This window comes from Phyllobates terribilis, unplaced genomic scaffold, assembly GCF_046119375.1.
Source record: "Phyllobates terribilis strain yellow unplaced genomic scaffold, ASM4611937v1 Scaffold_4__5_contigs__length_816908805, whole genome shotgun sequence".
NCBI lineage: Eukaryota > Metazoa > Chordata > Amphibia > Anura > Dendrobatidae > Phyllobates > Phyllobates terribilis.
Window position 1 is genome coordinate 7,585,168 of NW_027362764.1, and position 21,405 is coordinate 7,606,572.

The window sequence follows — 21,405 nt, forward strand, 5'->3', positions numbered from 1 at the left end:
GGACTGTATCTACAGTAACCCCTGTAATGTGCCTCTGTGCCCGGGGGACCGTATCTACAGTAACCCCTGTAATGTACCTCTGTGCCCGGGGGACCGTATCTACAGTAACCCCTGTAATGTACCTCTGTGCCCGGGGGACCGTATCTACAGTAACCCCTGTAATGTACCTCTGTGCCCGGGGGACCGTATCTACAGTAACCCCTGTAATGTACCTCTGTGCCCGGGGGACCGTATCTACAGTAACCCCTGTAATGTACCTCTGTGCCCGGGGGACTGTATCTACAGTAACCCCTGTAATGTACCTCTGTGCCCGGGGGACCGTATCTACAGTAACCCCTGTAATGTACCTCTGTGCCCGGGGGACTGTATCTACAGTAACCCCTGTAATGTACCTCTGTGCCCGGGGGACTGTATCTACAGTAACCCCTGTAATGTACCTCTGTGCCCGGGGGACTGTATCTACAGTAACCCCTGTAATGTACCTCTGTGCCCGGGGGCCCGTATCTACAGTAACCCCTGTAATGTGCCTCTGTGCCCGGGGGACTGTATCTACAGTAACCCCTGTAATGTACCTCTGTGCCCGGGGGCCCGTATCTACAGTAACCCCTGTAATGTACCTCTGTGCCCGGGGGCCCGTATCTACAGTAACCCCTGTAATGTACCTCTGTGCCCGGGGGACTGTCTCTACAGTAACCCCTGTAATGTACCTCTGTGCCCGGGGGACCGTATCTACAGTAACCCCTGTAATGTACCTCTGTGCCCGGGGGACCGTATCTACAGTAACCCCTGTAATGTACCTCTGTGCTCGGGGGCCCGTATCTACAGTAACCCCTGTAATGTACCTCTGTGCCCGGGGGACTGTATCTACAGTAACCCCTGTAATGTACCTCTGTGCCCGGGGGACTGTATCTACAGTAACCCCTGTAATGTACCTCTGTGCCCGGGGGACTGTATCTACAGTAACCCCTGTAATGTAACTCTGTGCCCGGGGGACTGTATCTACAGTAACCCCTGTAATGTACCTCTGTGCCCGGGGGACTGTATCTACAGTAACCCCTGTAATGTACCTCTGTGCCCGGGGGCCCGTATCTACAGTAACCCCTGTAATGTACCTCTGTGCCCGGGGGCCTGTATCTACAGTAACCCCTGTAATGTGCCTCTGTGCCCGGGGGACTGTATCTACAGTAACCCCTGTAATGTACCTCTGTGCCTGGGGGACTGTATCTACAGTAACCCCTGTAATGTACCTCTGTGCCCGGGGGACTGTATCTACAGTAACCCCTGTAATGTACCTCTGTGCCCGGGGGACTGTATCTACAGTAACCCCTGTAATGTACCTCTGTGCCTGGGGGACTGTATCTACAGTAACCCCTGTAATGTACCTCTGTGCCCGGGGGACTGTATCTACAGTAACCCCTGTAATGTACCTCTGTGCCCGGGGGACTGTATCTACAGTAACCCCTGTAATGTACCTCTGTGCCCGGGGGACTGTATCTACAGTAACCCCTGTAATGTACCTCTGTGCCCGGGGGACTGTATCTACAGTAACCCCTGTAATGTACCTCTGTGCCTGGGGGACTGTATCTACAGTAACCCCTGTAATGTACCTCTGTGCCCGGGGGACTGTATCTACAGTAACCCCTGTAATGTACCTCTGTGCCCGGGGGACTGTATCTACAGTAACCCCTGTAATGTGCCTCTGTGCCCGGGGGACTGTATCTACAGTAACCCCTGTAATGTGCCTCTGTGCCCGGGGGACTGTATCTACAGTAACCCCTGTAATGTGCCTCTGTGCCCGGGGGACTGTATCTACAGTAACCCCTGTAATGTGCCTCTGTGCCCGGGGGACTGTATCTACAGTAACCCCTGTAATGTACCTCTGTGCCCGGGGGACTGTATCTACAGTAACCCCTGTAATGTACCTCTGTGCCCGGGGGACTGTATCTACAGTAACCCCTGTAATGTACCTCTGTGCCCGGGGGACTGTATCTACAGTAACCCCTGTAATGTGCCGCTGTGCCCGGGGGCCTGTATCTACAGTAACCCCTGTAATGTACCTCTGTGCCCGGGGGACTGTATCTACAGTAACCCCTGTAATGTACCTCTGTGCCCGGGGGACTGTATCTACAGTAACCCCTGTAATGTACCTCTGTGCCCGGGGGACTGTATCTACAGTAACCCCTGTAATGTACCTCTGTGCCCGGGGGACTGTATCTACAGTAACCCCTGTAATGTACCTCTGTGCCCGGGGGACTGTATCTACAGTAACCCCTGTAATGTACCTCTGTGCCCGGGGGACTGTATCTACAGTAACCCCTGTAATGTACCTCTGTGCCCGGGGGACTGTATCTACAGTAACCCCTGTAATGTACCTCTGTGCCCGGGGGACTGTATCTACAGTAACCCCTGTAATGTACCTCTGTGCCCGGGGGACCGTATCTACAGTAACCCCTGTAATGTACCTCTGTGCCCGGGGGACTGTATCTACAGTAACCCCTGTAATGTACCTCTGTGCCCGGGGGACCGTATCTACAGTAACCCCTGTAATGTGCCTCTGTGCCCGGGGGACTGTATCTACAGTAACCCCTGTAATGTACCTCTGTGCCCGGGGGACCGTATCTACAGTAACCCCTGTAATGTACCTCTGTGCCCGGGGGACTGTATCTACAGTAACCCCTGTAATGTACCTCTGTGCCCGGGGGACTGTATCTACAGTAACCCCTGTAATGTACCTCTGTGCCCGGGGGCCTGTATCTACAGTAACCCCTGTAATGTACCTCTGTGCCCGGGGGCCTGTATCTACAGTAACCCCTGTAATGTACCTCTGTGCCCGGGGGCCTGTATCTACAGTAACCCCTGTAATGTGCCTCTGTGCCCGGGGGCCTGTATCTACAGTAACCCCTGTAATGTACCTCTGTGCCCGGGGGACTGTATCTACAGTAACCCCTGTAATGTACCTCTGTGCCCGGGGGACTGTATCTACAGTAACCCCTGTAATGTACCTCTGTGCCCGGGGGACCGTATCTACAGTAACCCCTGTAATGTGCCTCTGTGCCCGGGGGACTGTATCTACAGTAACCCCTGTAATGTACCTCTGTGCCCGGGGGACTGTATCTACAGTAACCCCTGTAATGTACCTCTGTGCCCGGGGGACTGTATCTACAGTAACCCCTGTAATGTACCTCTGTGCCCGGGGGCCTGTATCTACAGTAACCCCTGTAATGTACCTCTGTGCCCGGGGGACTGTATCTACAGTAACCCCTGTAATGTACCTCTGTGCCCGGGGGCCTGTATCTACAGTAACCCCTGTAATGTACCTCTGTGCCCGGGGGCCTGTATCTACAGTAACCCCTGTAATGTACCTCTGTGCCCGGGGGCCTGTATCTACAGTAACCCCTGTAATGTACCTCTGTGCCCGGGGGCCTGTATCTACAGTAACCCCTGTAATGTACCTCTGTGCCCGGGGGACTGTATCTACAGTAACCCCTGTAATGTACCTCTGTGCCCGGGGGCCTGTATCTACAGTAACCCCTGTAATGTACCTCTGTGCCCGGGGGCCTGTATCTACAGTAACCCCTGTAATGTATGATATCGGCCTTCTAAATATTTTTAGGTTTTCTACATATTTTAAAAAATATAAATCTGATAATTGTGCCGTGCATTTGTCTTCAGCCCCCTGAGTCAGTACTTTGTAGGACCACTTTTCTCTGCAGTCTTTTGGGGTCTGTCTCTCCAGCTTTCTCTGCTGCACTCTTTTGGGGTCTGTCTCTCCAGCTTTCTCTGCTGCACTCTTTTGGGGTCTGTCTCTCCAGCTTTCTCTGCTGCACTCTTTTGGGGTCTGTCTCTCCAGCTTTCTCTGCTGCACTCTTTTGGGGTCTGTCTCTCCAGCTTTCTCTGCTGCACTCTTTTGAGGTCTGTCTCTCCAGCTTTCTCTGCTGCACTCTTTTGAGGTCTGTCTCTCCAGCTTTCTCTGCTGCACTCTTTTGAGGTCTGTCTCTCCAGCTTTCTCTGCTGCACTCTTTTGGGGTCTGTCTCTCCAGCTTTCTCTGCTGCACTCTTTTGGGGTCTGTCTCTCCAGCTTTCTCTGCTGCACTCTTTTGGGGTCTGTCTCTCCAGCTTTCTCTGCTTCACTCTTTTGAGGTCTGTCTCTCCAGCTTTCTCTGCTGCACTCTTTTGAGGTCTGTCTCTCCAGCTTTCTCTGCTGCACTCTTTTGGGGTCTGTCTCTCCAGCTTTCTCTGCTGCACTCTTTTGGGGTCTGTCTCTCCAGCTTTCTCTGCTGCACTCTTTTGGGGTCTGTCTCTCCAGCTTTCTCTGCTGCACTCTTTTGGGGTCTCTCTCCAGCTTTCTCTGCTGCACTCTTTTGGGGTCTGTCTCTCCAGCTTTCTCTGCTGCACTCTTTTGGGGTCTGTCTCTCCAGCTTTCTCTGCTTCACTCTTTTGGGGTCTGTCTCTCCAGCTTTCTCTGCTGCACTCTTTTGGGGTCTGTCTCTCCAGCTTTCTCTGCTGCACTCTTTTGGGGTCTGTCTCTCCAGCTTTCTCTGCTGCACTCTTTTGGGGTCTGTCTCTCCAGCTTTCTCTGCTGCACTCTTTTGGGGTCTGTCTCTCCAGCTTTCTCTGCTGCACTCTTTTGGGGTCTGTCTCTCCAGCTTTCTCTGCTGCACTCTTTTGGGGTCTGTCTCTCCAGCTTTCTCTGCTGCACTCTTTTGAGGTCTGTCTCTCCAGCTTTCTCTGCTGCACTCTTTTGGGGTCTGTCTCTCCAGCTTTCTCTGCTGCACTCTTTTGGGGTCTGTCTCTCCAGCTTTCTCTGCTGCACTCTTTTGGGGTCTGTCTCTCCAGCTTTCTCTGCTGCACTCTTTTGGGGTCTGTCTCTCCAGCTCTCTCTGCTGCACTCTTTTGGGGTCTGTCTCTCCAGCTCTCTCTGCTGCACTCTTTTGGGGTCTGTCTCTCCAGCTTTCTCTGCTGCACTCTTTTGGGGTCTGTCTCTCCAGCTTTCTCTGCTGCACTCTTTTGGGGTCTGTCTCTCCAGCTTTCTCTGCTGCACTCTTTTGGGGTCTGTCTCTCCAGCTTTCTCTGCTGCACTCTTTTGGGGTCTGTCTCTCCAGCTTTCTCTGCTGCACTCTTTTGGGGTCTGTCTCTCCAGCTTTCTCTGCTGCACTCTTTTGGGGTCTGTCTCTCCAGCTTTCTCTGCTGCACTCTTTTGGGGTCTGTCTCTCCAGCTTTCTCTGCTGCACTCTTTTGGGGTCTGTCTCTCCAGCTTTCTCTGCTGCAGTCTTTTGAGGTCTGTCTCTCCAGCTTTCTCTGCTGCACTCTTTTGGGGTCCGTCTCTCCAGCTTTCTCTGCTGCACTCTTTTGGGGTCCGTCTCTCCAGCTTTCTCTGCTGCACTCTTTTGGGGTCCGTCTCTCCAGCTTTCTCTGCTGCACTCTTTTGGGGTCCGTCTCTCCAGCTTTCTCTGCTGCACTCTTTTGGGGTCCGTCTCTCCAGCTTTCTCTGCTGCACTCTTTTGAGGTCTGTCTCTCCAGCTTTCTCTGCTGCACTCTTTTGAGGTCTGTCTCTCCAGCTTTCTCTGCTGCACTCTTTTGAGGTCTGTCTCTCCAGCTTTCTCTGCTGCACTCTTTTGGGGTCTGTCTCTCCAGCTTTCTCTGCTGCACTCTTTTGGGGTCTGTCTCTCCAGCTTTCTCTGCTGCACTCTTTTGGGGTCTGTCTCTCCAGCTTTCTCTGCTGCACTCTTTTGGGGTCTGTCTCTCCAGCTTTCTCTGCTGCACTCTTTTGGGGTCTGTCTCTCCAGCTTTCTCTGCTGCACTCTTTTGGGGTCTGTCTCTCCAGCTTTCTCTGCTGCACTCTTTTGAGGTCTGTCTCTCCAGCTTTCTCTGCTGCACTCTTTTGGGGTCTGTCTCTCCAGCTTTCTCTGCTGCACTCTTTTGGGGTCTGTCTCTCCAGCTTTCTCTGCTGCACTCTTTTGGGGTCTGTCTCTCCAGCTCTCTCTGCTGCACTCTTTTGGGGTCTGTCTCTCCAGCTTTCTCTGCTGCACTCTTTTGGGGTCTGTCTCTCCAGCTTTCTCTGCTGCACTCTTTTGGGGTCTGTCTCTCCAGCTTTCTCTGCTGCACTCTTTTGGGGTCTGTCTCTCCAGCTTTCTCTGCTGCACTCTTTTGGGGTCTGTCTCTCCAGCTTTCTCTGCTGCACTCTTTTGGGGTCTGTCTCTCCAGCTTTCTCTGCTGCACTCTTTTGGGGTCTGTCTCTCCAGCTTTCTCTGCTGCACTCTTTTGGGGTCTGTCTCTCCAGCTTTCTCTGCTGCACTCTTTTGGGGTCTGTCTCTCCAGCTTTCTCTGCTGCACTCTTTTGGGGTCTGTCTCTCCAGCTTTCTCTGCTGCACTCTTTTGGGGTCTGTCTCTCCATGATATTGGATGGGGACATCTGTGATCAGTAGTTTTCACGTTTTGTCACAGATTCTCTGGATTTGGGTCTGGACTGTGACTGTTGTTCATACAGGAATATGCTCTGATCTAAACCCTCTATTGTAACTGACAGGATGTTGAGCGTCGTTGTCCTGCTGGAAGGTGAACCTATGCCCCAGTCTCAAGTCTTCTGCAGCCTCTAACAGATTTTCTTCAAGAATTGGCTTGTATTTAGCTCCATCCATCTGACCAGCTTCCCTGCCCCTGCTGAAGAAAAGCCTCCCCACAGCATGATGCTGCCACCACCATGTATGACGGTGGGAATAGTGTTTTCAGGGTGATGTGCAGTGTTAGTTTTTCCACCACACTTAACTTTTTAGGTTAAATGCAAAATACTTATTCATCTTTGGCTTTCTTTTTGGCACTCTTCCATGAAGGCCGGATTTGTGGAGTATAAGACGAAGGACATGTTCAGTATTTGGTCAGTATTTTATATTCGTATTTGTAAGCCAAAACCAGGAGTGAGTGAAAAAATGCAGAAGTGGGGACGAGTTTCTGTTATACTTTTCCTCTGATTGTTCCAATCCTGATTCTGGCTAACAAATACTGATGTAAAATACTGTGGACAGATTCTCCCCCTGACCTATGGGTCTCTGATGCTCCACCATGGGCCTCTTGGCTGCTTCTCTAATTAATGCTCTTCTTTCTTGGGATGTCAGGTTAGGTGGATGGCCATGTCTTGGTAGGTTTTCAGTTGTGCCATACTCCTTCCATTTTTGGATGATGAATTGAACAGTGCTCTGTGAGATGTTCAGAGATCGGGCTATTTTGTTATAACCTAATCCTGCTTTACTCTTCTCCACAACTTTATCCTTGACATCTCTGGTGTGTTCTTTGGTTTTCATGTTGGTGTTTGATACCTAATGTTCAACTTCTTACACAAACATCTCCGGCCGTCACAGAACAGCTGTAGTTATACTGAGAAGAAATTACACCCAGGTGGTCGCAATATAATAATTGTGACTTCTGGGGGCTGTGGTCACTCAGGATGTTATGTAGAGTGTCAGACTACAGGGGGCTGAATACAAATGCACCTCACAATTTTCAGATATGTACTTCTAAAATATTTAGACAACCAAGTATGATTTCCGTTACACTTCACAACTATTTTCTACTTTTTGTTGGTATCACTGAAAATCCCAAAAAATTAATTTAAGTTTGTTGGTGTAGCTTGAAAAAAATGTGAAAAGTTCACATGGTATGAGGCACGGTATATGTACAATAGCCCCCTGTAATGTACATCTGGGGCCTATATCTGAAGCAGTGCCCTGTAATGTTCGGCCATGATACAATCTAAGTACACTCTCTTTTAATTCTATGGTTTTAATTCTTAGGGTAATTAGAAGTTCTTAAAATGTTGTAAGTCCGTAACATAGAAACTTTTGACTAAAAGAGCGAAAATTCTGAAGCTGCAAAATATGAAAGCAAAAATGTGTCAGTCTCCAAACTTTTGGCTATGCCACGAAAGGCACCAGCAGGTTAAATGTCCACGTGCGTGACCGTAGAGTCTGAGCTGAAGCTCTTGGGTATTTCCATTTTCTCTGAGCGTTGTACGCTCTGACCTTGGGGTGACTTTTTTTTTTTGGATGTCCTCTCATGAGAAGAAAGTTAGGCCACATCTGAATAATCTTTCTCACCGTAAAACCATGAACTCCTTTTCTTTTTCTATAAATGGCCTTATAACCCCTTCCTCATTAATGGGCAGCAACAGTTGCCTGTGTAGAGTCATTGCTGACTGCTTTCATGCTCTGCATTGTAGGAACAGACGCCTAATGCTCCAGACCACCAACATGCCAGAACTTCTGCTCTTATAGACTGGCCGACACTTACTGATGGACGTTTAATCTGGTCATTTGATTAGCAGCACCTGGCTGCCTGTCCCCTCTTAATTCCTCCGGAAGCCCTAAGGGTGTACTTAGTTCTTCACTCACTGTTTTTGTTTATTGGCTCAGCTTTTGGTAAATAATGATGCGTAATTTGCTTGAGGTTTGATTTACCTCATTACAAGAGATGGATTTGTTGTGTTCTTTATGCCCTGATACGGAAAACTTTAGATTTCAGTGGGTGTACTTTCTTATTTTTTTCCATAAATGTCTATCTGTGAGATCCCCAGAGGATCCTGAGCTGCTATGGCTCGTCACTGGTGGACGATGTTCACGCTCTTTGTGTCTTGCAGGGCTCACTGTGTGAGGGGCTCCTATCCCCTGGAGCTGCTCTCTGCTTGGGACACCTTTGCTGAAGAGAAAGGGACCGAGAACGAGCGGCCTGGTAAGAGCAAAGTAACATCATCTTGTGCTTTTAGGACTACACACCTCAGAGTACATGGGTGCAGCTGCTTGCTCCATTATTTAGGGTTCGTACATCTTGGTCTTCTCTCTGCTTGTCCTGCCCTCCAGTTGGACATAGGGTATGGTGGTCTGTGATGGACCAGCCGTGTTATTCTCCTTCTCTAGCTCTTGTTCTCGTTTCCTGGACTCTGGAACAGGAGATGTACATGGTGTCCACAGTGCAGGGATATAGGAATATGTAATGCGGCAGTCTGGGGTCACACATGGGATCTTCTGAGACACCATAGCAGTTGTGGCAGACCCGGTGTCCGGAAACCTCCTGCAAGGAGTAATTGGAAATGCCCTAGAACAACATCTTCCAGCTGGTGCAGGACTACAACTACCAGGGTGTCCTGAGGGTTTGGACTTTGTTGTTTTGAAATGGTTGGATAGTCTGTAGCGCCTGTTCCTGTACTTAGCCATTTTGTATTCTCCCGCAGACTTGTTTGGAACGGAGCAGCTCTTCATGATTCTTGAGTTTGAGTTTGGTGGAGATGATTTAGAGCGGATTAGTTCCAAGGTGAGTTGGGACATGGGATCGCATGTACGGGACTGTCCTGGAGGTTTCCACTAAGTCACTTCTTTATGACTTTTCTTTCATTGCTTTGACCACTTATTCTGTGTTTTCTCCCTTTGCAGCTGCCGTCTGTGGCGGCCTCCCGTAGTATCCTCCACCAGGTGACTGCAGCCTTGGCTGTAGCTGAGGAGGAGCTGAGATTTGAGCACAGGTACTGGTTCTTCATTAACCCTTCATGTTCTCTGATGATCTATGACATATGCTCAGGGTCTGCTCAGTGCCCACCAGATTCTTTCATCTGTTCTTATTTTAAAGGGATTTACACTGGGGCAACCTCCTGATTGAGAAGTCCCCATCCTGCACCCTGTCAGTGTCTCTATGTGGAGAGCGGCTTGAGATTCCCAGTGCCGGGATACAGGTGAAGATCATTGACTACACGCTGTCTCGGCTGGATAAAGGTGGATGGTCCCGGTGGTATAAGGCCACTTTCCCTTCTCTGTCCTAATGACGATTGCTTGTACAAACCTTCTGCCTCCTTGCTTCTTCTTTCAGATGGACTGACTGTGTTCTGTGACCTGTCCACAGATGAGGAGCTTTTCCAGGGAAAGGGAGATCTTCAGTTTGACGTTTATAGAGGAATGAGAGTTGAGAATCAGTAAGTACCTAAGAGACCTCTATGGCGATCCTCCATGTCATGATGGCTCTTTGGGCACTCCCTGCCTGCCGGTGGCTTTTGTCTTGTGCCACTCACCTCCTACCATAATCTTATTCTAAGTTGTCATAGGTCACTGGCCTTCAATGGAGTTGCCTGTTTTTGTATCATCTCCTTCATTGATTTTTTTTTTCTGGGCTTCTCTAATTTCATTGGTTTAATTACAGTTTATAATTAAGCTGAGCCCCCTGCAGCAGAATGGATGATGCCTGAGAACGCCAGGTTGTATGTCTGACACCTCAGGAGCCATGATTGTATTTGCTGGAGAACCTGAGTGGGCTTCCTTTTGCGTGCGCATGCCCACACAGCCTGGGTAGTGGGCCCCTTTTTTGCGTGCCCACAGCCTGGGTAGTGGGCCCCCTTTTGCGGGCGCCAATTCTTCATAGGCCAGACCGGGCCACACTCACCGTCATGTCCTCCTTCTCCTCAGGAACACCTGGTCCTCATACCGGCCACACTCCAATGTCCTGTGGCTCCATTATCTATGTGATAAGCTTCTTAGTGAAGTGAAGTACATAAAGAAGCCGACATCGGCCCCTCAGCGACGGGAACTGCGCAGACTCCAGAACTTCAGGAGAGACGTGAAGCAGTTTGGATCTGCCGCCGAAGTCCTGAAGAAAAGTAATCTCTTTAAATGAGCTCCCACTGGTGTGCACCCAGGCTGGGGCACCTATATACGCCCCAATCACATAACTGTGGCCACCGTAATTCATCCCTTATTGTAACTTCTATTAGCAGAAGTGGCTCTGCTGTTCCAGGAAGGTTTGACCACAGATGGTGAATGTGGTGGTCAGGAGCAGAAAAGTTTTATTGAAATTAAAGGCGCTCAACTTTTAATGATCTATCATCCAGTTACTCAGCTTCCATTGTATCGGGGGTCCATGCAATGGCCCAGTGTTGTGCATTAAGCATTTTGGCTGCACAAGGAATTTGTGGAATGACTTCAAGACAACCTGGACCCCAAATTACAATGGTCTCCAGAGCCCGAGTGTCAGCATGATCTATGGAACTGGCTACTCCATCTGAAGCCTGGCTCCCTGCTATGGGCATGGAATCAGTGCAAGCATGGTACTGTATCATGGATATATTGCAAAAGGGTGCTCTGTATACAAGGACTGAGATTAGTTGAGCTGTGTTTTGCTGCTGCTGAAACACCAGCGACGTGAAACTTGAAATGCTGTTTTACTGATGCACATAACAGAGGATTATCGTCTGCTGTATACATCACCAGCGCAGCATTTCTCAGTTTCACATCACTGATCTATCTGCAGCAAACAACAAACACAATTCTGCAGTGCCATTGTGGAGAAGTGCAGGAGAGAGGAGTATTAAACGAACTAGCTGAAGAAGTAAAAAAACATAGGCTCCTATACTGATTGCCGACAATAAAATCAGCCAGGCAACTGACCATGGGATCCGAGTGCACAGAAGGAAAAGGTGAATTCTACACTTGGTTAACTTGATGATCACTCAAAGGAGTAGGTCTAGTCAGGAGTACAATAGAGGGGGAGGGGTACGTGGCACTGACGAGATGCAAGTGCTGCTGGGAAATGTAGTTCTTGCAGAGGTATTGGGGCTTCCATTCTGCTGTGTAGCTGGATGCACCAACGGGCAGATAGAGAGAAAAAAGACTGAAAGGTACAATAAAGACTCTTTATATTGGGCTTAGTCTGCATATTATTAATGCAATACCATGAAAAAGTCTTCATACCCTGTGAACTTTTCAACATTGTTTTCACTTTACACTCGCAAACAGTGTTAGTATCACAGATAATCCCAATAAAAAAACATTTAAGCAATAAGTATCTGTGACGTGTAAAGGAAATGAGACGAGGTTTTCTAATTATTTTTTAAATCTAAATCTGAACATTGTGAGGTGCATTTGTATTCAGCCCCTGTGGGTCCTACTTTGTAGGACCACCTCTCTGCAATTACTGCTGCAATCTTTTGGGGTCTGTCCCTCCATCTTTCTCTGCAGTCTTTTGGGGTCTGTCCCTCCATCTTTCTCTGCAGTCTTTTGGGGCCTGTCCCTCCATCTTTCTCTGCAGTCTTTTGGGGCCTGTCCCTCCATCTTTCTCTGCAGTCTTTTGGGGCCTGTCCCTCCATCTTTCTCTGCAGTCTTTTGGGGCCTGTCCCTCCATCTTTCTCTGCAGTCTTTTGGGGCCTGTCCCTCCATCTTTCTCTGCAGTCTTTTGGGGTCTGTCCCTCCATCTTTCTCTGCAGTCTTTTGGGGTCTGTCCCTCCATCTTTCTCTGCAGTCTTTTGGGGCCTGTCCCTCCATCTTTCTCTGCAGTCTTTTGGGGCCTGTCCCTCCATCTTTCTCTGCAGTCTTTTGGGGCCTGTCCCTCCATCTTTCTCTGCAGTCTTTTGGGGTCTGTCCCTCCATCTTTCTCTGCAGTCTTTTGGGGTCTGTCTCTACCAGCTTTGCACATCTAAAGGTGACATTTTTGCCCATTTTTCTTCGCATACTTTGCACACTGGAAAAGTTCACAGGGTATGAATACTATTTAAAGGCACTGTATATTTGCTATGGTTTGTAAAAGATAACACAATTGATTTTAGTTACCCTTTTAAAAATGAAGAAATAATATGTAATTGTAATTGAAATGTTGCTGGACAGATGCGGGCTCTGCCCCATCGCCACCTCGGGTTTAAGAAAGTCTCTTACTGAGAGCTGGAAGAGCCGGGAAAACAGTGTGGACGATTCTTCTTCAAAGCAGAGAATGAAGTTTATTCAGAGATACGCGGCAGAACCGTTCAGAAAGCCGGCAGGGAAAATATATATCATTATTAGGATATCTGGCCATGGTCTGGCGTTGTTGGGGCCTTGGAGGTGGACTGACCCGTACAACAGTATCAGAGCCTTTTTATACATAGCTTAAACAAAGGAACTACATTGCGGCAAAAGGCGTATACATGATAACATCATACTGCAGGGAGGACGTGCATTTTAGAACAACAATGTGGTAATGCAAAATGACAATATTTGAGTATTTCTACCAAACTCCTTTACAGTCTATAAATCCCCATGTCCCTCTTAAGTAATCATCATAATTCTCCCCATATTGACAACTATATTGTCCTTGTTCCTATCCCAGACACTACTTACTACAATATAACACCACTTATTTACTCTCACAATGACCTGGCTGTTCAGAATATTGGGACTTCTCAGTCTCTTACAAGTCCACCTCTTGTTCTCTTTCCAGAGTACAAGTTTACATTGATGTAATATGCAAAGGTGAATTATTATAAACAGGATGATCGAGGTAATTCATCATTTTATAAACCTGTGTCTGGAGCTGCAAAAATCCCTAAAAAATCCAAAAAAAAACCACAATAAAAAGTCATTAAAGTATTAGTCCGAAAATAATAAGTGCCATAATAGTCAAGTCTTTTGAGCCCTGTCTTCTCTTTTTCTTCTTATGCTTTGGATTCTGGATTTTGCTGGTCTTCTCTCCCCCTCACACTATCAGAGTCCCACTGTATAGTGTGAAACACCTTCTCCCGATCCGGTAGGTTCATGGTCACAGGAGTCGAATATGAAATTCTTCGGCTGACCGGGGGAGAAAAAAAGGTGGAGTTTCAATCCTTCGTACAAAATGAAGTTAGGATATCCGCTCACCAGTCCTTGTATAAAGGTTTTTTCCGGCCGTGCACGGATCATGAAGCTTGTGTCAGCAAACAAGGTAGAAATCCCAATAGAAAAAAGAGGATCCAGCACCTTCAGGCCGGAAATTTATTTTTTTTTAAGCATAACATTTACTGAAAAACTTGATTTAAAAATTCATGATAAAAGTCGCTGTTTGTCAGGAGCATGCAACTGACGCGTTTCGAACACTGGGTTCTTCGTCCTAGTAATGGATGATGTTAGCGCCATTAGGCTAAGTGCCCACGTTGCGGAACTGAAGCATATTTTTTACGCTTCTCCCTGGCGGGAAAATCGCGTGCGGATTTTACATGCGGTTTTCCCGCCAGGTAGAAGCGTTTGTGAGGCGTCTTTGCAGCGTCTTTGCATGCATTTCCGCATGCGGGTTATCAAGCACTTCTCCAAGTGATTTAAGCATCACTTGGAAAAGTGCTTGACAACTTGTTCACACTATATAAATCCATGCAACCGGCAACCGGAATGGATTTATATAGTTTGACCAAGTAATAGTTAAAAAAAAAAAAGAATCAGAATGGTAAAAAATAAAAAAACAAAGTTTATACTCACCTACCGATGCATTCTCTGCCCCGTCCGGAGTATTGAGCGGCTCACGCTGTTGTGTGCAGGACCTGCGGTGACGTCATTGAGTCATGTGATGGGTCACATGACTCAATGACGTCACCGCAGGTCCTGCACACAACAGCGCGACGGAGGGAAAACATCAGAAGATAAGTATAAACTTCTTTTTTTTTACAGGTTCTTTGGTACCCAGGTCTGGATGAGAGTCTCCTCTGCTCCAGACTTGGGTACCATCCGCACATTGATTCCGCATGCGGAAACGCAAAATTAATGAACATGCTGCGGATTTTTGACCGCAGCATATACGCTGCGGAAAAATCAGCAGCATGGGCAGTGACATTGCGGAATGCCATTGGGGACCATGGGGTGCGGATATACCTGCGTTTTACAAGCGTTTACGCTGCGGAAATTCCGCAGCATATACGCTTGTAATACGCAACGTGGGCACACAGCCTTAGCGTTGTTTAGATAATACAGTGCTGGCCAAAAGTATTGGCACCCCTGCAATTCTGTCAGATAATACTCAGTTTCTTCCTGAAAATGATTGCAATCACAAATTCTTTGGTCTTATTCTCTTCATTTAATTTGCTTGCAAGGAAAAAACACAAGAGAATGAAGCAAAAATCAAATCATTGATCATTTCACACAAAACTCCAAAAATGGGCCAGACAAAAGTATTGGCACCCTCAGCCTAATACTTGGTTGCACAACCTTTAGCCAAAATAACTGGGAACAACCGCTTCCGGTAACCATCAATGAGTTTCTTACAATGCTCTGCTGGAATTGTAGACCATTCTTCTTTGGCAAACTGCTCCAGGTCCCTGATATTTGAAGGGTGCCTTCTCCAAACTGCCATTTTGAGATCTCTCCACAGGTGTTCTATGGGATTCAGGTCTGGACTCATTGCTGGCCACCTTAGAAGTCTCCAGTGCTTTCTCTCAAACCATTTTATAGTGCTTTTGGAAGTGTGTTTTGGGTCATTGTCCTGCTGGAAGACCCATGACCTCTGAGGGAGACCCAGCTTTCTCACACTGGGCCCTACATTATGCTGCAAAATTTGTTGGTAGTCTTCAGACTTCATAAGGCCATGCACACGGTCAAGAAGTCCAGTGCCAGAGGCAGCAAAGCAACCCCAAAACATCAGGGAACCTCCACCATGTTTGACTGTAGGGACCGTGTTCTTTTCTTTGAATGCCTCTTTTTTTTCCTGTACACTCTATGTTGATGCTTTTTCCCATCTACTTTTATCTCATCTGACCAGAGAACATTCTTCCAAAACGTTCTAGGCTTTCTCAGGTAAGTTTTGGCAAACTCCAGCCAGGCTTTTTTATGTCTCGGGGTAAGAAGTGGGGTCTTCCTGGGTATCCTACCATACAGTCCCTTTTCATTCAGACGTCGACGGATAGTACGGGTTGACACTGTTGTACCTTTGGACTGCAGGGCAGTTTGAACTTGTTTGGATGTTAGTCGAGGTTCTTTATCCACCATCCGCACAATCTTGCGTTGAAATCTCTCGTCAATTTTTCTTTTCCATCCACATCTAGGGAGGTTAGCCACAGTGCCATGGGCTTTACACTTCTTGATGACACTGCGCACGGAAGACACAGGAACATTCAGGTCTTTGGAGATGGACTTGTAGCCTTGAGATTGCTCATGCTTCCTCACAATTTGGTTTCTCAAGTCCTCAGACAGTTCTTTGGTCTTCTTTCTTTTCTCCATGCTCAATGTGGTCACACAAGGACACAGGACAGAGGTTGAGGCAACTTTAATCCATGTTAACTGGCTGCAAGTGTGATTTAGTTATTGCCAACACCTGTTAGGTGCCACAGGTAAGTTACAGGTGCTGTTAATCACACGAATTACAGAAGCATCACAGGATTTTTCAAGGGGTGCCAATACTTTTGTCCACCCCCTTTTTTAGGTTTGGTGTGGAATTATATCCAATTTGGCTTTAGGACAATTCTTTTTGTGTTTTTTTCAATGAAGACAAATTAAATGAAGAGAATAAGACCAAAGAATTTGTGATTGCAATCATTATCAGGAAGAAACTGAGTATTATCTGACAGAATTGCAGGGGTGCCAATACTTTTGGCCAGCACTGTATGTAGGGAAGGAGAGTGGAAAAGGGAGGGAGGACACGACATGGGGAAGTTTTATAAGGCGAATATCATAGTAGCCATTCATCAGATCTGTGTTAATATTCATATCATCTGCTCTCCTGATGTAATATCCGTGCAGCTTCCCTAAGCCGCAATGTCCTGAGTCCGTCGTCTCCGCTCTCCCGTCCCTTTACTCTCAGTGACCTCGAATCTCCACCAAGGAGAAGATTGAATTGATTAATCTGGAAATTAAGGAAATTGAAAAAATATTAATACCACATGTTACCACTAATGTGTACATTGCTACTAAAACTAAGATTAACCCCTTTACCCCCGAGGGTGGTCTGCACATTAATGACTGGGCCAATTTTTACAATTCTGACCACTGTCCCTTTATGAGGTAATTACTCTGAAGCTTCAACGGACCCCCTGATTCTGAGACTGTTTTTCGTGACATATTGTACTTCATGATTGTGGTAACATTTCTTCGATATCACTTGCGTTTATTTGTGAAAAAAATGGAAATTTAGCGAAAATTTTGAACATTTTGCAATTTTCAAAATTTTTTTTTTTATGCCCTTAAATCAGAGAGATATGTCACACAAAAGAGTTAATAAATCACATTTCCCACATGTCTACTTTACATCAGAACAATTTTGGAACCAAATTTTTTTTTTTGTTCGGAAGTTATAAGGGTTAAAAGTTGACCAGCGATTTCTCATTTTTCCCACAAAATTTACAAAACCATTTTTTTAGGGACCACATCACATTTGAAGTCACTTTGAGAGGCCTTTATCACAGAAAATACCCAAAAGTGACACCATTCTAAAAACTGCACCCCTCAAGGTGCTCAAAGCCACATTCAAGAACTTTATTAACCCTTCACGTGCTTCACTGGAATTTTTGTAATGTGGAAGAAAAAAATTAACATTAACATTTTTTTGAAAAAAATTAACTTTTTAGACCCAATTTTTTTTTATTTTCGCAGGGGTAATAAGAAAAAATGGACCCCCAAATTTGTTGTGCAATTTCCCCTCAGCACGCAGATACCCCCATACGTGGGGAAAAACCACTGTTTGGGCGCACGGCAGGGCTCGGAAGGGAAGGAGCGCCATTAGACTTTTTGAATGTAAAATTTGTTTGAATAATTAGCAGACGCCATGTTGCGTTTGGAGAGCTCCTGATGTGCCTAAACAGTGGAAACCCCCCACAAGTGACCCCATTTTGGAAACTAGACCCCTCAGGGAACTTAACTAGATGTGTGGTGAGCACCTTGAACCCCCAGGTGCTTCTCAGAAGTTTAGAACATTGAGCCGTAAAAATAAAATTTTCACATTTTTCCCACAAAAATGGTTTTCAGCCTCCAATTTTGCATTTTCATGAGGATAACAGAAGAAATTGCACCATGCAGTTTGTTGTGCAATTTCTCCTGAGTAAGCCGATACCCCATATGTGGGGGAAAACCACTGTTTGGGCGCACGGCAGGGTTCGGAAGGGAAGGAGTGCCATTTGACTTTTTGAATGTAAAATTTGCTTGAATAATTAGCAGATGCCATGTTGCGTTTGGGGAGCTCCTGATGTGCCTGAACAGTGGAAACCCCCCACAAATGACACCATTTTGGAAACTAGACCCCTTAGGGAACTTATCTAGATGTGTGGTGAGCACCCTGAACCCCCAAGTGCTTTACTGAAGTTTATAACATGGAGCCCTGAAAATAAAAAATCTAATTTTCCACAAAAATGATGTTTTAGCCCCAATTTTTTTATTTTCACAAGGGTAAGAGGAGAAAATGGACCCCAAAAACTGTTGTGCAATTTCTCCCGAGTACGCCGATACCCCATATGTGGGGAAAATACAGTGTTTGGGCGCACGGCAGAGTTCAGAAGGGAAGGAGCACTGTGTGACTTTTTGAACGCAAAATTGGCTGGAATCAAGAGCGGACGCCATGTTGCGTTTGGAGAGCCCCTGATGTTCCGAAATAGTGGAAACCCCCCACAAGTGACCCCATTTTGGAAACTACACCCCTCAAGGATTTTATCAAGGGGTATAGTGTACATTTTGAACCCAGATGTACGACAGAATTTGATAACATTAGGTCATCATATTGAATAAGTTGTCATTAGTCTTGAGCGCAAGTGCTCGCTACTTGAGTTTGCATTGGGTACTCAGGTATGCACCATGTACAGCGTGTGCTCGAGTGACATGCTCGAGACCCTGCCCCACATGTTTCATGGTTATTAGACACCCAAAAAAAATGCGGGTATCGCTCGTGCATGGCAGACAATCCCCGCAAGGTTTTTTGGCCGTGAAGCATATGGGGCGGAGACTCGAGCATCCGCGATACTCCGTGCATACCCGAGCACCCGATACTCAGTGCATACCCGAGCACCCGATACAAACTCAAGTAGCGAGCACTTGCGCTCAACACTAGTCGCCATATCGTCATCTTTTTTTCTTTAATTTTGAAAAAAATCCCAACCCCATCACAACCCCAACCTCAATACAACCCTAACCTTAACACAACCCTAACCCTAGAGTTTATTTTTTACGCCGTTCTTCGTGCGGTATAAGTGATGAGATTACTTTATTCTTCGGGTCGGTGCGATTACAGTGATACCAGAATCATATCGGGTTTTTATGATTGACAGCTGTCACACTAAAAAAACCCCCCCTTTTTTTGGTGAAATCTCATTTTTGCATCGCCATATTTTGAGAGCTATAATTTTTCCATATTTTGGCAGACAGTCATGTGACGGCTCGTTTTTTGCGGGATGACTTGACGTTTTTATTGATGCCATTTTCAGGCACTTTACATTTTTTGATCGCTTTCTATTCCGATTTTTCCACAAAAAAGAGAGAAAGGAAGACAGAGAGCTAAGTATAGTATATGGTGGTAATATGAATATTTATAATGGTCTTTTGCACTCGCCTTTATTTGGTCTTTCAATTCAGCTTACTGATTTCTAAGGATCACAAAGAAAGGGATTGTCTCCTTTCAGTTGGTTTGCTGCATACACCTGGGGGCTATTCGATAGCCTTGCTCGGGTTATCATAGGAAAGAGATTCTGACAATAATGTTCATCCAGGCCAAATGCGCTCCCAAGAAGCCAGTGAATACTGAGGGTAGATATTCTCCAAACGATCTCTATTCCTCAAGTAGATACAACGCGTTTCGACAAGATTATGTCTTCCTCGGGTATATTTTCAGAAATTAAGATAAAAGCGCTTCTTAAAGGAAGCAAAAGCAGAAAGCAGACACACCCATTCCCGTAGACATCAGGAATACTATAAAATCCAATTCATCCATCCACAAAAAGTCTTAAAAGTATAAAATATACTAGTTCATAACGCTTGTTATGTTAAATACTTTGTTAAAAGATATGTAAATGAATATTGTCCAAACCTATAAAAATTAATGTTCCAAAAAGGAGAAAAAAAACAAAACACAATAAATACCTTACTTTTAAAACACTAAAAAAACTACACGTATGAAAAATTATTTTTTATATATAAATATAAGCCTTTTTTATTTCAGAATAACCTTTGCATGTCTTCTTATACACCTTCTATGATGTCATTCAGCCCGTCGGGGTGCGGCGTCCCTAGTCTAAATATCCAGAAGGATTCTTTTCGGTTCAGTCTTTCCACACGATTTGAGCAATCAGCTGCTATTTGTTCCACTGGTGTCACAGTTATGACACTTTTTGTTATGTTTAAAGCATATATGTCTGGATAGACTGGGCTTCAAGAACCCATCTTTTGCGTTGCGCCGGTGGCCATTCATTCGTGTTCTGCGTGTCTGTGCGGTACGACCCACGTATTGAAGGCCACAGGTACAAGTAATCACATATACTACTAAGTCGCTATCACAGGAAACCCTCTGTGTAATTTTGATTTGTTCTCCCGTATTATTTGACAATATGGAGTCGGCATTATGATCGATAATTTTACAGCAGCAGCATTTTTTAATATGCCATTTAATGACTCCTTTTTTATTATTAATATTAAGATTTTTTTCTATGATCTATTTTTTGATGTTCCCCCTGACCAATTTGTTTTAGGTTGCTGGGGGCAATGATACCTTTTATAGTTTGTCCCCTTCGGAAAGTTATATTTGGCTTTTGCGGTAATATTTTTTTCAAATATACGTCCCTTTTTATTAGGTACCAATATTGATTCAAGATTTTTCAAATCTCTGTATTATTGCGATTATACGCTGTTACAAAATGATACCGCCATTTGTTATTTATCGATACACTTTCATTTTCGCCTGTTTTCTTTATTTTTCTTTTTAATCAGGCACTCATCCTCTGTTTTTTTTTTTCAAGTTTTCTGAATAAGCACTCATTAGTCATTACCCGTCACTTTGGGTACTTTTTGTCCTTAAATCTATCAATAAGTATCTTCGATTGCTCTATATAGTCCTCTTTGGATGTGTTATTCTTTCTTATCCTGTGGAATTGGCTGAAAGAGATATTACATTTCCATTTCTTGTAATGTGCGCTGCGATAGTCTAAAAAACCATTTGTATCAGTTTTTTTAAAATGGGTTTTGCTAATAATTCTTTTATTGGCATGTGATAGCTCAAGATCCAGGAAATCAATTTTTTCCTTATTCACTTTCGCAGTGAAAGTTATACCCCACTTATTAGCATTCATTTGATCTATAAATTCTGCTGCTTTTTTCTCACTACCTCTCCATATAATTACCAGATCGTCTATATAGCGACGATATAGCACTACATGTGCACTGTATGGTCTTTGACAGATAGGCGATGAGGACTCGAATAGCCCCCATAAATACAGTTATATGAAAAAGTTTGGGCACCCCTATTAATCTTAAGCTTAATGTTTTATAAAAATTGGTGTTTTTGCAGCAGCTATTTCAGTTTGATATATGTAATAACTATTGGACACAGTAATGTTTCTGCCCTGAAATGAGGTTTATTGTACTAACAGAAAATGTGTAATCTGCATTCAAACAAAATTTGACAGGTGCATAAGTATGGGCACCCTTATCATTTTCTTGTTTTAAATACTCCTACCTACTTTTTACTGACTTACTAAAG

At 45.6% G+C, this 21,405-nt stretch overlaps 1 protein-coding gene across 3 annotated transcripts in view; it reads left to right on the forward strand.

The window, feature by feature from the left end:
* HASPIN (histone H3 associated protein kinase) overlaps positions 1–10,846 on the forward strand; it is a 107,996-nt gene extending 97,150 nt beyond the window's left edge. For 2 of the 3 annotated variants that reach the window (XM_073677108.1, XM_073677109.1), the window contains 6 exons: positions 8,630–8,721; positions 9,221–9,300; positions 9,420–9,508; positions 9,613–9,755; positions 9,850–9,952; positions 10,440–10,846. In XM_073677108.1, coding sequence (XP_073533209.1) covers positions 8,630–8,721; positions 9,221–9,300; positions 9,420–9,508; positions 9,613–9,755; positions 9,850–9,952; positions 10,440–10,647 — 715 coding nt within the window. In that variant the 3' untranslated portion in view covers positions 10,648–10,846. The remainder of the gene's footprint in view (positions 1–8,629; positions 8,722–9,220; positions 9,301–9,419; positions 9,509–9,612; positions 9,756–9,849; positions 9,953–10,439) is intronic. The other variant, XR_012320013.1, reaches the window with a different exon arrangement.
* Positions 10,847–21,405: the final 10,559 nt, after the last annotated feature.